Genomic DNA, 12,688 nt, shown 5'->3' on the forward strand with positions numbered 1-12,688 from the left:
CAGGTATGAAGATGAGTGAGGGAACGAGAGTGACGACGAGAGAAGAATAGGGGAACAGCGGAAGCCAGAGAGAAAGATGGAGAGAAATACTGAAAACCTGAACTAGAGGGAGGGGGAAGAATCACAGAGAAGAGAGAGACGGACTGAGGCTGGAGAAGTGACTTAGAGAGGCACCGAGAGAGGAGCACTGAAAAACAGGTCCAGGGTTCGAAAAGAGAGACAGATATGGTCGAGGTGGGAAATGCAGAAATCAGAGACAAACGAGCGAAAGAGAGGGAGGAAGACAGCGAGACGATGAGAGAGAGAACTGGCCAGTGAGAGAGGCGGCAAGAAAGGGAAAATCAGAGAGAGAGAACATAGCATGTAACTGAGTAATGTGGCCCGATATTGCCATGAGGGGGTTCTAGTAATATCATGAACCACAAGGTGACGAGGCAGAGTGGTTTATAAATGTCACAGGAACCCTAAGATGGCAATGTAGGGCCATATTAGGTACGCATGGTACCCATTGTGTATTTTAAATGGTATATATTAAGTTTGGGAAAGTTAGCTTGAAAAAGCAGTTTACTAAAAAGTAAAGTTGGCACTGGGATTTGATTGGAATTATATATAATGTTTAAGCTTCGTTTAAATCTCCTTTAATAAATTGGTAATTGAAAAATGGTGAGGGTCATTGGATTTAGAAGATTCTGTGACTGCTGTGTTTACCGCACAATTATGGACTTACACACTGACATTGAGAGAGAAAGCTGGACAGTGAGAGAGGCTGCAAGAAAAAGAAAAGCAGAGAGAGAGAGACAGAGAGAGAAAGAGGAGAACATAAAGGCACAGAGAAATAGAGAATCAGAGACAGAAAAAAGACGAAGAGAAAGAAAGAGAAAATCTCAGACAGAAAACCGACAGAGAAAGACAGAGAAAGGAAGTGATAGAAGTCTTGAGACTGGAAATTGAGACACAGGACAGCACAAGAGCTGTGGATGACAGCTGTATATAATAAACATTCTGCTGGCGGCTGCAAACCCATCTAGGAAATACATCCCAAGGGAGCCGTCTCCACAAAGTGAGGTATATCGAGGGTATTTGCCACGACTGACAAGGGTGGACGGCGATGCGGGTTCGTGGCATGAGAGACAGGAAGGGTGGGGTCCTATTCACGGTCGATGGGCGGTGAGAAGCAGGTACCAACTACCCGACAGCACCAGTGAATTGACACATATATGAAAAAAACATGGACTCGAGTGCAAAAATGTATATATAATTATATATATATATATATTTTTTTGGGTGATACATATATTTAAAGATGGCCACCGTTTTCATAATTTTTACCATCTTCTATTTCGATTAACAGAGCAATGACCGGTGGGGTTTAAATGGCGACTGATTTTGAACACAAACTGACACTGACGAAGCTGGTATAGCGAAACGCGTCTGTCTGGGGTGAGGGGGGTTTGCAATTAATAATTTATTAAATCGGATACCTGAGTGCTTGCCGTCCTTTCGACTACATTAAGTTGGAACGTGTTGCAATATATATATATATATATATATATATATATATATATATATATATATATATATATATATATATATATATATATATCAAGTCTTGCCAAACTTATCCAATAAGAAGAAGGCGCTGACACCATGAATCTGAATCCAAACTCGATTTATTCACTCAGAATCTGCTTAGACGCGTTTCGGCGTTGCCGCCTTGTTCACTATATGTATATATATATATATATAACTGGTAAACCTGCTGCTCGCAGTTTCCAAGGTCGAGGGATCGACAGTTCCAGAGTCCGCCAGAAATCTCAGACTCGAGGGGAGCAGACGGAGATATTTCATCTCGAGGGGGCGTGAAGTCTCACATGTGACTGCCCCTGCTCTTCAAACCTGCCTGGGAGAACTGGATGCTGCTGTTACAGGGGACCCGGGACAGACACCGTGAGTTTCTCTGATCTACGAACTCCCGACCCTCCTGGAAAGGGCACTAACCTATTGTTTCTCCAACTCCCCCACGCCACCTACCTTGCAATGCTGAAGACTGTGCATGCTGGGACATGGAGTTCAGTATATTCAACACGGACTGCCATTGGTGTGTTGAATGCATCAGGGGGAGGGAACACAAGTGCCTGCCAGTATTTCACACAGGAGGTGTTCATTAGGGAGAGACTCATAACAGTGTGAGGCGCTGAAGAAGGCAGAAATGCCGAAATGCATTTGCCGTCGCTGGGACCATTGAAATAAACGGCAAGTTTGTCCCTGAACCCCCCTGTGGCCTCTGATTCTTTCGTGGAAGAATGTTGTGTGATATATATATATATATGCACACACACACACATATATATATATATATATATATATATATATATATATATATATATATATAATCCACAAATCTATCCACTGATAGAGCAAGTCAGCACTCAACAAAGGATTTGTTTCCCAAATTTTCAAGATTTATTTTCAGATTGCAGCATTCTTCGCACAACACAGCACCAACAGGGTGTTGTGCGAAGAATGCTGCAATCTGAAAATAAATCTTGAAAATTTGGGAAACAAATCCTTTGTTGAGTGCTGACTTGCTCTATCAGTGGATAGATTTGTGGATTATATGAAAGCGGGGCTCTGCTTTGTAGTCAGCACCGGTGATAAGAGCGCCATTGGACTACGAGTTTGGAGCCAAGGCTGTGGATATATATATATATATATTCACAGAAAAAACCATAGGTTATAGACCATATATAGTTAGGAATTTGCATTTACAAAACCTTGAAAATTCACTGAAAAAACCATAGGTTATAGACCATATATAGTTAGGGATTAGCATTTAAAAAACCTTATTTTATTTGCACAAAACCATTGAAATTCCATATATAGTTAGTTGCACTAACTATATATCGCGGACCCGCAATCCACTGCTAATGATGTCACATATTACATCATTCATGACATGGTCAGTGACATCACTGATGACATCACTGATGACATCTCAAATGACATCACTGATGACATCACTGATGACATCACTGATGACAACACCCAGTGACTGTATGTTTCTGTAAAGTTAAAATATGTCTTACATATTGAAGAATGAGTGGATGTATAAGTGTCTGGATGAAGGATTTAGTAGGTGCATGACTGACTGTATGAGAGAATGATTAAATGTGTCTCACTGAGTGTATGGGTTAGTGATTAAAGTGTCTTAATTTGGCAATCATTATTTATGTTGTTCTGTAAACTGCTGCATGTTTAAATCAGTAGCTATATCAGTAACTATATGGGTTATTGATGGTTGCCCAAGTATTTGTATGGGAGACTGAGTATGTGTGTGGGTGGCTGGGAGGTGTATAACTCTGTGCATAGATGTGTGAGCAGTTGATTCCCTAGGTGTATGGGTTCAAAAGTGCATGTAGAAACAGCTGTATGGACAGTTGACTGTGTGCATGAGTATATTGGTGAGTGAATGGATATCTCAGTGCTACATGTCAAAGTAAGTACATATGTAAAACACACTCCATGTGAGAGTTGACATATATAAATAACTGAACATAAGAGCCAGTGAATGTGTGAGTGGCTGTATGAATCATTGTGAACTTGTATCAAGGATTGTATAAGAGAGTAAATATGTGTTACTATATGTTTGAATAAGTAAGGTGTGTATAACTGTATAGTTGAGGAAATGGAGATGTGATTGATTCTTTGCATGACTGACTAGGTGTGTGAGTAACTCCATGGATGTGTGACAGTCTGTGAGTGCCTGTTTACACTGAGTGTATCTAAGGTTATATTAGAGTCTGAAGATGTATTATCACATAAATGATATCATCAGTGATGTAATCAGTAATGTCAAATGAGATGTCAGTGATGTCATCAGTGATGTCATTTGAGATGTCATCAGTGATGTCATCAGTGATGTCATTTGAGATGTCATCAGTGATGTCATCAGTGATGTCACTGACCATGTCATGAATGATGTAATATGTGACATCATTAGCAGTGGATTGCGGGTCCGCGATATATAGTTAGTGCAACTAACTATATATGGAATTTCAATGGTTTTGTGCAAATAAAATAAGGTTTTTTAAATGCTAATCCCTAACTATATATGGTCTATAACCTATGGTTTTTTCAGTGAATTTTCAAGGTTTTGTAAATGCAAATTCCTAACTATATATGGTCTATAACCTATGGTTTTTTCTGTGAATTTCATTGGTTTTTTAAAAGCTAATATCTATAGCTGTAAAATATATTCTTTATTAAGTGACGTATCACGTAGCCCGTGAGACGCCTCATGATGCATCGCATAACCGTGACGTATCGTCTCTGCAGCGCAAACCAAACCCAAAACGTAAGCGCGCCAGAACACGCTTAAAGATATATATATATTTTTTTAACCTTAATTAGACAAAATCCACACGTGCACATATCACAAACGTTCAAAAAACACAATATGTCGGACTCCCGTTACGCTGCCGGTTAGCTGCCCGGTTAACGTACAAGGAAGCACCTTTACAGCCAAAAATCGCAATTTTTTTTTCTTTTGCCCCGCAGGGAACTTTAATAGCCCCCTCATCAATCCTAGGGGTTCAGGAGGGGTCTGCCTTACCCCTTTCATTCATTTACACCTTTTTTTTTCCACCTCTTGTCTCTCGATCCTACAGAGAGACAAGATGGCGGCCGCTCTGGACTGTTTACAATGTTGACAGCCAATCAGCTACTCCTCAGGATTTTTTTTTTTTTGGGCCCCGCGTGGTTTTATAATATCCCCCTCATCAATCCTATGGGGTCAGAAGGGGTCTACCTTGCCCTCTTTCCTTCATTTCCCCCTTTGTTTTGGTCTCCTCTTGTCTCTTGATCCTACCGAGAGACAAGATGGCGGCCGCTCCGGACTGTTTACAATGTTGACAGCCAATCAGCTACTCCTCAGACTCCCGTTACACTGCCGGTTAGCTTCCCGGTTAGCTGCCCAGTTAGCTGCCCGGTTCGCTTACCAAGACGCGTCTCTACGGCGAAAAAATCGGATTTTTTTTTTTTTTTTTTTTTGGGCCCGGCGTGGCTCTATAATATCCCCCTCATCAATCCTAGGGGGTCAGGAGGGGTCTACCTTGCCCCCTTTCCTTCATTTCCCCCTTTGTTTTGGCCTCCTCTTGTCTCTCGATCCTACTGAGAGACAAGATGGCGGCCGCACCGGACTGTTTAGAATGTTGACAGACACCGGAGAGCCAATCAGCTTCGCTTTGCAAAGTTCCGATACGCGAAAGGTTCGCTAACCGGATAGCTGCCCGGAGCGCTGTTACAGATATATATCTTGATTTAAACGTTAATTTCTCAAAATCCACTGAAGCACATATATTGAGACCTAGCAAAGGCACATCGGGCTAACAGTCCCTACAATTTTGCCAAGTTTCGTGGAAATCCATTCAGCCGTTCGGGCTAAAAGTGAGTCCAACCGCCCTATGGAAATTAACATGGGAAAAACGCGTTTTGGGACCCCCCTTTTTTCTCGGCCCCCCCTTGACGAACCCCCCCCAAATTTTCAGGAGCTGCTCAGAAACAAAATGTGCCATTTTCCTGAAAATTTCAGCCGATTCCGTCCACAAACGCCAAAGTTATTAGACATAGAATTTTCAAAAGTCCCATAGGAAAAAAATCCTAACTATATATACCTACTGGCTATCGCCAGTAGGTAATATATATATATATATATATATATATATATATATATATATAAAATATATGAATATGCTTCATTATCACGCATTCTTTTTACCCGCAGGGAATTACAACGCGGTTGTTACAATGACCACGTTGTAATTCCACATACCATGCAAGTTGTAACAACGACTTGCGGAGGGGGGTTGCGCTGGATGTTGGAATAGTATAATTTATCATTCCAACTCCAGTCTGTGCGGTCAGTAGGGAAGGTGTTGGATTTTAAATCCAACACCTACCCCCCCCTCCGCAAGTTGTTGTTCCGACTTGCGGAGTAATGGTATGTGGAATGACAACAAGGTCATTGTAACAACCGCGTTGTAATTACCTGTGGGGAAAACGTTTTTTGGTATATATATATATATATATATATATATATATATATATATATATATATATATATATATATATATCTCCACACAAACCTCCTCCGAGTAGAAGAAGGCAGAGGCCACACAGGGGAATCCTTGAGAAGCTCTTAATTGGACCAGCAGGGCATAATGCATTTCGCGTGGAGTGTGCCTTCATCAGACGACCTTCTTACTTGGAAATCACCAACACCCTCCTTTTGTGCTGCTGCGATCCTCCCCCTAGGTGGGGAAGTCAGCTGACTCCTCCTTGAAGATTGCTCACAGCTGCAGTCCAATGTCTGATGACTGCAGCTTCCAGAATGCATCTAGGTGGTGAGTACCAAAGGCGGAGTCCATGCTCAATGAGCACTGGAATACTGGAATATCGGGCACGGGGGGGGGGGGGTTTACTTTGTTGAAGGTGAGTCCATGTTCCTCAGGTCCCCATAACTTTCTAGCCTCTTAGTCCAAATGTCGACCGGGCAGGGAAAATGGTAGAAATGTACCAGACCCTTCGTACAGTCATATATATGTGTATATATATATATATACGTTTACAAATAGGGTGTCGACCTGGAATTCAGCTTTTTGGAAAAAAAATTGCTGATAATACGTGCACGGTATTTATTGGTAGACCTCGCCTACGATTGCATTAAGCTAAATGGATTACAGAAGGATGCTCTTTAAAAACTATAAGTTTATGGAACTCTGAGGTGACTTGCAAAATCCTTATCATGTACGCCAGGGGGTACTTTATCCTATATAATACATGGTCACATCATTACCTTTCCCACAAACCACTTAAAACCTAGGTACATAATGTGAAAGAGAAAGCATGTTTGAAGACATGAAGAATAAAAATAAAACTTTTAACGCAAAATTAAACACATCAAAAACCTGTTAGATATTTCTTGCAAAAAGATACTAGAAACAGTTCAATACAAGTCAGTTTAAAAAATAACTACAATAGCTCGAATTTGTAGAAACATGCAGAAAGATTCTAACTTTATCTTTTCTGTAACTATTTAAGGAATATAACAAAAAATTATTTTCTCCTTGCCATTGAAATACAGCTGATGAAAGAAAAGCAATGCTTAGTTGTTTGTTTCTTTAAACAGCTGCTTTAATTATGCTTGCAACCTGACTTGCCTTTTACCTCTGCTGCTAGCTTAGGCAGCAGGAATTGAGGAAATGTGACATCAAAACTCAACTGCAATAACTTATACAGGAACGGGGGTGAGAGCACACAGCTGTAACTTATACAGTCGAGCTCTGACTTTTTTTTTATAATCCATAACTGGGTGCGTCATGATTTGCCAATTATAAAGAAATTAGAGACAGGCGCTTATATAGGTATTGTAGAATCAAATGTATTATACATATATCACATATACAGACACACACACAAACAACCATGTCAGAGGTAGACAGATAAAACCACAGAGACCCACATGCACCAAGCAGAGCATATCTAAACATTCATCCCCCAACAGTAAAATATAAAGCGATGTAGGATACCCATTCAGAAAACAGACAAAAGATGGTTCCATTCGAAAACAACACGTGGAGAATAAAGCTAGCTGTTTGTCAAAGTATGAACCAGACGATTATTGCTAATCAGTTATATTGTGAATGCTGTTTTTGCAGTTTGTTTTCTTTTTTTTCTTTTTTACAGTTCACTTTGTCTCCCCAAAAGCGTCCCACTTTTTTGCCTCTGTGCCAGGGTGCTTGTTGCTAACGGTGCATTATACTTATACCTTCAGATGATCTAATAATGCTTTCATAAACAAAACTCTTACAGATTTACCTTAAACACGAGTTACCTTCCTGTAACTGTAATTTCAACTTCAGATATGTTCTAAAAGCACATCCTGGGCATTATCCTGCCATCTAGTGGATGATGTAGGATAATGCACAGCATGTGTTTCAGTCATTTTTTTCCCCACATACAGTGGGAGGGAGAATCTATGCAGAAATTTCACAGGTGATAGATACTGCATAATGTCCCTACTGGCCCAGAATTTCACATGCCATTCATGGATTTATTAAGCCCACGTGCAATTTCTGTTATGTTGGCGTAATCTCGCATAATTTTATGATTTCTGCACTACACCAATTACCTAAAATTCCAAAAATCGAGCCAATATGCCATGTTAGTATGTGACAAAATGTTAGCGTGGGACCATCGGAACAGCACGAGTGACCAGAATGCGAGTGGCTTATGTTCACAGCACTTGTGTTTTTCACACTGTTTTTAGTGTGAAATGTGTCCCCTCACGCAAATGGTCGGGAGGATGCATTTTCAGCTGAAATATAATGCTAAATGGCAGTTTTTAATTTTCTGAACTTATGCATACTATGAACATAATTTTGCATGAATACACAAAAGCAAATCTTACGTAAAATTTGCAAACCGCCGAGGTTTAACATTTCCAGAGCATAGGGCAGTCGTGGTATCAGAGAGCTTAGCAACACTAAAAATAAAGGGTAGCATTATTTTTGTAGGCGTCAGGATAGCTACATGTTATATACATAATAATTGTTATTACTATTAAAGGTGTTTTCATGAATCATAACAGTCCATGTACTAGTAATAACACTGGAATAATCAAGTTGGGTAGACAAACCTAGGACTGCTGTGTTTAAATAAAATCCCATAACATCATTAACTATGCAGTTGAGTAGTTGCAGCCAAGCTCGAAACTTACAATAGATTTGTGCTTTAAAATTCACACTTACACAAAAGTAACATAGGAATACAAAATACCTCAAGAATCATGAGACTCACAAGAGACTGAAAGACGCACACACATACCCTCATGAATGAACATTTTAAAGCTTAAGAAAGTCTACCTAGTCAGTATATCAAATCAATAAAATAATTATATTTATAAGAATCACACCACAAACTAAACTTCCTCTTAGAGCTTAAATAAGTCCAATAACCAGGCACAATAGTGTAGTTTTATTCTCTGTATTCATAAGCTCTGGATATAGGAACACTGTGCCACTTTATGCACAGTGGTTACGTAGGACAGAGCTTTGGGCCGAGGAGGGGAGGTCATCATGAATGAATAGATGAACGCAGGTAAAATCCAGTACTTGTATAGCGCACAAATCACCCCGAAGGGGTCTCAAGGCGCTGGGGGCCGTTGGGAAGATTAAGCGAGCTATTGCCCAGAGTCGCATGGTGCTGGGCAGACCCCTGCCGCCGGAGCTGGGGATCCAACCATGATCCCCAGCTTCCAGAGTCAGTCGCCCTGGCCGTGGCGCCACACCTCTTCCCTAGGTGTGACAAACAGTATTCTCAACAAACTGCATAACTTCAAACAAAGAACATTGTGGTTAGCTCACAAAGGTACACATAAAGAGAAGACAGAATATACCCAAACCAGATTTCAGACACAGAATACTCCCAATGAGACAAAGCGGATAAACATGACTATGATAGGTCACACCAACTCACTTGGCTTTCTTGGCATCGAACTTGGACTGAGGAGTCACTTGCCGGATGGACGACATGGTGCAGCTGTGCTTCCGCTTCCGGGGCCTGCCGGGGCCGCGGCGTGCTGGACTGCGGGAACTCTCTTCCCGCCTGGCGAATGGAAGAAAAACATGGACGTTTAGTGGGAAGATCTGGAACCAGTAGAACATGCCACAGGGAAGGCTAGATGTCTAACCCTATGCTGTCAGTCCCCGCTCAGTGCTGCAGCCACTGGTGCTGCCTTCTCCAATCGCTGCAAGCTGTTTGGAGTACAGCTGATGGAACACTACAGCTGTTGGAACAGTCTGAGCATTTGTGTTGGTGAGAAGGCCAGTGCTGGAAACCTAACAAGGTAGCCATGCACTTTACAAGTCACTATTACATAACATAGCAAGCTCTGTAGCTCCAACAGAGGCAGCCTCACAGCTCTGCATGTAGCTTCATTTCAAATTACATGAAACCAATAACAAAAGCACCAAACATTAAACATACTGTACGTGGTAGATCTTCAAGATTGAGTAGAGAGGCAAAATAGGACAATACATGCTTAGGCCAGGGATGGAGTAAACATATGCAGGAGGGGAAAATGCAGTGTAAACATTTATTATACCCTCAACGGAATTTTTAAGGTGCTGCATTCTGATTGATCAACAGAGGAAATTCGGTATCTCTGCATGCCTCAATGACCATAGCAATCTCATGTGAACTATCCAATAGTGAGCATGCCCACTCACTCGTGCCGCCGCTGCAGTTTCACCAGCTCGCGCTGCTTCTCCTTGTATCGTCTCTGGAGTTCTGCTAGCCTCATCCTTATTTCGACCTCCTCTGTATCCAGTTCATCAATGGCAGCCTTCAGCGGACAGACCTGCAGGGAACGCACAAGGTGTTAGTACTGGTGAATCCTCTGCTTATGAACTTCATCCATTAGTTCTCCCAAAGATCCTGGTCTAACCAGAGCATCCTCAGTATGAAGCATTGCTACTCAACTGTAGTATCCTCTACCATAGCCTCATCATACATTAATGCTTCTCCCACAAAGTTATAATAGATCACTGCTTTTCCAGCAGTCTCATAATGCATCAGTGCTTCTGTCACTATCAAGTATTATATTACTGTTTCGTAAAGGCTTACGCCTTCCACCAGTCTCATACTACATTATGCTTCACCTTCAGGCTCATGTTATTTCACTGCTTCTCCCAGAGTCTATTCCATGCAGGACTGCTTCTCCTGCCACGAAATAATGCCTTACTAAAACTGAAGACATGGTTCTTCAGGACATTAGTTAGTGCTGGTGGGTTTCTGTGATGCTCTAAGTAGGAATCTAGTGCGGAGATACTTCGAATGGAGTAACCAGGCGCTTTATAAGCTTCTAACATAACAACACAACACATACTTCCACCACTCATGATGTGGTACCACTTCGCTAGGGTAGCAGAATATTGTCTGACAGACATAATGTATCCTAAACATTGCTAACAATATCGCCCCACTGGAGCTAATAAGAGGAAGATATTTTTGGAAACGTTTTGTGCCCTCCTGCTGGCTCTCAACACATCCCTGCTTCTCCCACTGTCTCCTAATGCATTGCTGGTTGACCCACTGCCTTGTGGTGCCTTCCAACACTCTGCGCTGGCGCTCATTACTTTAAAGCTCCATTCAACGTCTCGCAATGCATTACTACTTCTAACTCTGCTCCCAAAGGGTCTCCGATGAGAAACATTTTTTTAAAGAAGCATATGTCTCATTAATGAACAAAGGCTGCTTTCAAAAATATGCTTCCTGTTTGGAAAAACCAACTGCGGGGATTGTGGGACGGCGCCCCCCAGCAGCCAATCCTCCCTGCATTCGCAGCCATTCACAGGGGGTTGCAAAATGCGAAGTGCTCAAATAAAATTCATTAGGCAGATTGTTATGCAAATCCTGCAAATGGTAACTGCGAGTGTCATTTTGAAATAGATCCTTTCTGGTGCCGAGAGTGTCCCTTTTTTATGGGTCTCCTAACTTTGACTTAAAGTCTCCCTTTATATGCCCCAATGCACATAATACATTTGACTTCTCTCTCTCTGCTCTTTTCTTCCATATTGTGCAGGTCTGTTATTCAATTTCCTAACATTTCATGAACTTCTGTCCTTGCATGTGAATCCGACTAAATGGGCGGAACATAGGAGTCAATCTATTTCTAGTTGTTGTTGGAGTTGCCCACATTATTATGGCTTCGTCATTTCCCTCAGTTGGCACTGGTCTTGAACTGCAATGTGTACGTCTGGCACCTTTCTGTTGTGTCTACTGTGTGCAAATCATCTGATATGGGAATCTCACACTAGGCAACAAGATGTGTGAAGACTGTTTCTGGGTTCTGATGGTGAAATACACTTCTTCCCGACTGTCCTCTGCTAATCATGAGTTTGCAGTTCTCCACTCACCACTTAGGACTCACTTTATGTCCCAGACCTTCTTTTCGTAAGCACTTCTGCAGGTTCATCATCCTGAGGTTGCAGTGTGCATTCCTCGAGCTGGTTACCATGCACGTGGTACATTTTTACCTTCTTAATAGTCTGCTTTGGTAACTTTTTTATTGTGTAACTGCATTTGTATCCTGTATATCTTTATGTTTTAGAGAATCGTTGACGATACCTTGTACACCGACTGTCCAGTTTCGTCAACAGAAACAGTATTGAATCTATTCTCTACATGAAAGTAGTTACACACTTTTATACATCACAGAAGGATGAGCTGTGAGCATATTCACGCTGCACACCTTCTTCTGCTCGTCCAAAGCAACGCTTACACCTTCTTCTGCTCTTCCAACGCAACCCTCACACCTTCTTCTGCTCTTCCAATGCGACCCTCACACCTTCTCCAGCTCTTCCAACGCAACGCTTACACCTTCTGCTCTTTTAAGGCGACCCTCACACCTTCTTCTGCTCTTCCAACTCGACCCCTACACCTTCTTCTGCTCTTCAAACGCGACCCTTACACCTTCTTCTGCTCTTCCAACGCAACGCTTACACCTTCTGCTCTTTTAACGCGACCCTCACACCTTCTTCTGCTCTTCCAACTCGACCCCTACACCTTCTTCTGCTCTTCAAACGCGACCCTTACACCTTCTTCTGCTCTTCCAACGCAACCCTCACAC

At 41.8% G+C, this 12,688-nt stretch overlaps 1 protein-coding gene across 2 annotated transcripts in view; it reads right to left on the bottom strand.

Moving 5' to 3' along the window:
* BAHCC1 (BAH domain and coiled-coil containing 1) overlaps nt 1–12,688 on the bottom strand; it is a 332,705-nt gene that overhangs the window by 68,546 nt on the left and 251,471 nt on the right. For both annotated transcript variants that reach the window (XM_086931009.1, XM_086931008.1), the window contains exons 13-14: nt 10,287–10,417; nt 9,535–9,663 (exon numbers count right to left, since the gene is read on the bottom strand). In XM_086931009.1, the coding sequence (XP_086787135.1) occupies nt 9,535–9,663; nt 10,287–10,417 (260 nt within the window). The remainder of the gene's footprint in view (nt 1–9,534; nt 9,664–10,286; nt 10,418–12,688) is intronic.

This window comes from Lissotriton vulgaris, chromosome 7 (assembly GCF_964263255.1).
Source record: "Lissotriton vulgaris chromosome 7, aLisVul1.2, whole genome shotgun sequence".
NCBI classification, from domain to species: domain Eukaryota; kingdom Metazoa; phylum Chordata; class Amphibia; order Caudata; family Salamandridae; genus Lissotriton; species Lissotriton vulgaris.